The following is a 5,287-nucleotide window of genomic DNA, read 5'->3' as shown; positions in this document are numbered from 1 at the left end:
CCTGTGGACCTCTGAATGTCTCCTGTGGACCTCTAAAGGTCTCCTGTGGACCTCTGAAGGTCTCCTGTGGGCCTCTGAAGGGCTGTGCGGCAGGCGACATGCATTCCTCCAGTAAATGCTGGACCAGCAGTTGATTGGACCTGATTTGTTCAGTGAATCAGCAAACATTCAGACTTTTCCCAGCATTTGAGCAAAGCATGGCGTTTTTATGGAAATATAATCTGCTTATTAAAGAGCAGACTTAAGATTTGACTGAAGGTCTTTCCTGAACGCAGAATCCCTCAGACTTCCTGTCCCTCCTCTGATCCGCCTGTAGTCTCTCTGGAATGTTGTTCTATTGGTTTGCACCCAGAAATGTTTGGGTTCCAGCCTTTCACCGGTGATTTCTGCCGCAGCAGAGAACGTGTGGCTGCAGCCAGCCAGAGAATGACAGGGGATTACTGTCACACACATTTGCATATCAAGAATTTTAAGCAACCGGGGAGAAAATATCGAACCCTGCAGCCTGCAAGGTCATTTTTCCCTCTCTTCATAATTTATTTTGCATATCATGCAGCACGGACCCACTGCAGATTAAAAAAGGCGGCTTTAGCAGATCGTGTCAGCCCTGATAGAAGCAGCTCCCACCTCGATTTCAGGCCACCGACACACCCTCATCAAACCGACACACACACACAAAACGAGGACGGTTCTAAAGGTGGAAAAACGCCGCAGATAAACAGTTTAATGACCAGAATTAGAATAAAAAACTGAACAAACAGATAAAAACAAAGGAGAGGATGTTTTTTTCTGCTGAGGATAAAGAATTTCTTTCAATCCACACATGCAGTTTGAGTCCAGTAATGAATCATTTTATCTCCAAACAGGAAGAAAAAACCCAAATTAAAATGTTCTGTTGTTGTTTTTCTCTCCTTCATGTTAATATCAGCCCGTGTGAACAATAATAACCACGGCAACAAAGACTGATTTGAATAAAATATTTGAATAAATTAAGAGATTCTTATCAGCAGGTTAGAACATAAACTGTGCGCAGAAAGGGAAATTAAAATTTTCATATCGAGGAATTACTGGTTTTCAGAGGAGAATAATTCATATTTTTTATCTTCAGAAATATAATTACCAAATTATTATTCAATGAATTTATTCAGAACCCAGCACGACTTTTAAACAGAAATATTCTGCTTTACTTTTTATAGTTTTATGGAAGAAAAAAGGTTTGATGGATGCAGGTAAAGATTTAATGTTTTATTACTATAATAGATATATATTATATTTCTGTATTCTGACAAAGAAAAACCAGAATTAAACACAAAGACCTATCAAACTACAGCTACAGATAACCGGTCCTGAAGAAGTCTGAGAGCGGGGCCGGGTCCGATATCAGGAACCGCACAGGTTCAACACAGTGACAGAGTTAACAGGTGATGGAGCAACAGTCAGGGGTTTTTATGTTTCCAACAGTACCTGAATGCAGCATCCTTCAGAATCACAAACTAACTTCAGTAAAATAAACGTAGTTAATTCTCTGACACATCTTACAGCTCAGAGTTGGACCTGGATGGGTTCTCCTCATTCCTCAGACAGAGGAGGACTCGAGTCGTTGCAGACGTTAGCTTTAGCCTCAGTTAGACTGCTGCGTCGGCTCGGGCTGTGGTAGCTAAACATGACAAGATGGCCGACACGATGCACTGAACGAGACACGGGTTCAAAGACAGCCCAGGACCGGGTGGTTCTGACCCATTTCTGCTGTTCTGCTCTGTTTCCCTAAACAACCATCTTGGCCCAGGTGGTTGTAGAAAAGCTCTGTTGGCTTCAGGAGACGAGTCTCAGGGTGAATTTTTGAAAGATTAAAACTCTGAAGAGCTCATTCCTCTAAAAGTGTCCTGGGGAGAAAAACCTGTTTATTTAAATCCCCCCCGCCGTGTTCATGTCTGACACGTGGGGAACATTTCTGATGAGCAGGAGGAGGAGGAGGAGGAGGAGGAGGAGGAGGAGGAGGTGCTGCTGGTGATGGAGAGAGCAGTGGAGAAGGTGGATGGATGGAGGGGGGGTTGACGATAAGAGAAAAATTCAGACCGGTCAAAGTTTCCTTTTTGCCAATCGTGCTCCTGATAAAGACAGCGCCTGCTCCGGAGCTGATAGAGGGGCTATCTCTCTCCCTTACTCTTCCTCCCCCCCTCCTCCCCCTCACTCACCCGGCAGCCCGGCAGTTAGTTTGTGAGGAGGAGAAAAAAAGGAGCCGTATCAGCGCGGCATCATGGTGCTACCATCAACCAGCCACCGCGCAGCAATTAATATCGCTCCAATTACTGTTAAAGGGACGAGGCTGGGACAGCACGATAATGAACACATCCTCTCCTCCCCGGCACACACACACACACACACAAATATAAAACGTGCACAGCTTGAAAAGGAAATAATGCCAGATAGTGCAGTAATCTTCCTGCATTGTTTAACTCATTGAAGACAACAGACAGAGAGAAATAAATAAGCAAACAGACTTCGATAAGAGAGGAAATAAATATTAAAATTATTTACTTCTTATCTTCTCTCAGCTGTGTTTTTTTCCTGCAACTTAAATGTGTCACGTTCACATCCCCTCCGAGCCAACAGGCCCTGAGAGACGCTCAGAGCGAGCAGGAAGAGGCGAGACAACATGCACAGCAGCTCGAGGAACGTGGAGTCGTTCTGTCTTCATAAGCTCTTCCTGAAATGTTGTGGAGCAGCTTCATGTTTCAATGAACCGTTCCAGCAACAAAAACCTCCAGATTTTTAGGAATCTTTAAAGATTTCTGCAGCCAGAAAACTGTGATGGTTCATCTTCATCAGAGGAACCACCTCCAGATCAGCAGCAGGTTCTGCTGCTCTGCAGCTCCAGGTGTGAGTTAACACAACGCCAGAGCAGAAAGACATCAGCAATGACCTCAGAGAAGCAGCTGCTGCTGCCCATCAACCTGGGAAGAGTCAAAGGTCATCTGGAGTCCCTCGTTCTACAGAGAGGAAGATTATTCACAAGAGGAGACATTTAAGACAGCTGCTGATCTTCACCCTGAAGGGCAGACTGTGCAATGAGCTCCATCACAGACTCCACAGGCCTCAGTTAGCAGGTCAAAGGTCAAAGGTTAAAGCCTCTTCTCTCTAAAAACAACATGGCAGCTCGACTTGAAGGAACCAGAAGACTTCTGGAGCAGAACCAGACCAGAGGACAGATGTTTACCCAGAATGCACTGCAGCTGTCAGCATGGCGGTGGAGGGCTGATGGTTTGGGCTGATTCTGGAGTCAGATGTGAGGCCATCTGTCCAACAAACAGGACAATGATCCCAAACACAGCAGAACGGTCCAGAACCGGAACCAGAACGTCAGAGAGCTGGGTAGAAACGCTGGAAAGAAGAGTGGGCCACAACTCCTCCACAACCAGGAACCCACTGAGAGTTCTGCTGCTGGAGGAGGTTCTGTTGGGTCAGGAGCTGGAACCAGTTTTTACTTTGATTCAGTTTTTAGTGCAGAAAACAAAACTTTAATTATAGAATCAAAACTTTCTTTATTGGTAAATAAATAAAAACAGCCTTGAATTCAATTTAAAAGCTGTTCTGAAACTGACCTGGACCTCTCCAGTGTAACTCCTCCTCCTCTTCCTCTCCTTCTTCCTCCTCCTCGCCACCGCTGTGCGCCGCAGCTTGCTCCTCCTCCTCTCCATCTTCATCATCTGGTCCTCCTCCTCCTCCTCCGGAGTCCTGTGTCCTGGACTCTGAAAACACAAAGAGTCAGACCATCAGCCGAGTCCTAACTGCAGAAAGATGAGTCTCTTTAACCCGACACCTCGGCACGCTCACGTGCACGCTCACATGCACGCTTTGTTTCTCATTCCACCTCAGCAGAATCAAAGACTCAGATCTTCACCTGCGTTTTTCTGCGCTCATCTTCTTCCTCCACCTCCTGGTTCTTTACTGAAAGAAGGTGGATCAGTTTCAGTGCCCCCCCCCCCACCTCCACCTCCACAATCTCCTCATCTCCCCCTCCTCCCCCTCCTCCTCCTCCTCCTCCTCCTCCCGTCACCTTCAGAACCGACTGAAGCTCCCGTGTGGCTCTGATCAGCGCTGATATCTTCCTCATTGATCAGGCTGATTAGAAATCCTCCTGCTGGCTGATCAAAGGCTGCACCTGGCCCTGTGTGTGTGCGTGTGTGTGTGTGAGTGTGTGTGTGTGTGAGTGTGTGTGAGTGCGTGTGTGAACCCTGAACTTTGCCTGATCAGTGGTATCAGAGACTCCATCGCGTCTCTGGGCTCCTCCCTATTAGTGCGCCTCCTGATTAGTCAGATTAGATCGATGGTTACATCACGGACCTCGCCGTATCTGACCCGAGGATCTGTCTTACAGCGCCGCAGGGTCAAAGGTCAGCTGACTGCATGGAACTGGATCACACACATCAGGATTAGTCCACTAATAACAAACACTGAAAACAAACTGCGTCTTTGAGTTTATCAATAAAATATCTTCTAAGATTTTATTATTCAGTTATTCTACTACAGTCCTGGTCCCAAAGTTCTGATCCAGTCCTAAATTTATTTTTATTTATTACAGTTTTTTCATTTGTAATTAATCTCATTTACAGATTTTTGGTACATTTTTGAGAAAAGGAAGTTCCTCCATCTTCACTGCATGAGAGCCCTTCAGTGACAGTAGTCTGACAGGAAGCAGGATTTTAGCTCCAACACGGTGAACCTGGACCTGCAGCTGTCAGGTCCTGGTTCAGGTCTCAGGTCCTGGTTCAGGTCTCAGGTCCTGGTTCAGGTCTCAGGTCCTGGTTCAGGTCTCAGGTTCTGTTCAACTAGTTTTAGGTCTGAATGTCTTTTGCTGTTCGAATCACAAAACAGTTTTTCTGCTCAGAAACTTTCAGAAAGTCTGAAGAACTGTTGATCCAGAAGAAAGTTTGGCTTGAACTTGTATAGTGAGTCAGTCATTCACTCATTTATTCACCCATTCACCCGCTGATGGCGGTCAGCTACAGCTGACAGACGTGAGGCGGCCATTACACCGGCGCCACAAGTAGGGAAGGCAGGTGAAGAGTCTTTGTAGAGACACGACGGCTGAAACGGACAGAGCTGGGACTCGAACCGACAACCCTCCAGTCACAGGACTAATCCCTACCTCCTGAGCCACTGACCCTCTGAACCCCCGACCCTCTGAACCTCTGACCCTCCGACCCTCTGAACTTCTGAACCTCCGACCCTCTGAACCTCCGACCCTCTGAACCTCCGACCCTCTGAACCTCTGACCCTCTGAACC

General features: G+C 46.6%; 1 protein-coding gene across 1 annotated transcript in view; it reads right to left on the bottom strand.

Annotated features, from left to right (window-relative positions):
- zfpm1 (zinc finger protein, FOG family member 1) overlaps window positions 1-5,287 on the bottom strand; it is an 85,124-nt gene that overhangs the window by 35,191 nt on the left and 44,646 nt on the right. The window contains exon 3 of the mRNA XM_037978412.1: window positions 3,603-3,749. Coding sequence (XP_037834340.1) covers window positions 3,603-3,749 — 147 coding nt within the window. The remainder of the gene's footprint in view (window positions 1-3,602; window positions 3,750-5,287) is intronic.

This window comes from Kryptolebias marmoratus, linkage group LG11, assembly GCF_001649575.2.
Source record: "Kryptolebias marmoratus isolate JLee-2015 linkage group LG11, ASM164957v2, whole genome shotgun sequence".
NCBI classification, from domain to species: domain Eukaryota; kingdom Metazoa; phylum Chordata; class Actinopteri; order Cyprinodontiformes; family Rivulidae; genus Kryptolebias; species Kryptolebias marmoratus.
The sequence above is the reverse complement of the archived record's forward strand: the minus strand, read 5'-3'. Positions and strand labels throughout refer to the sequence as shown.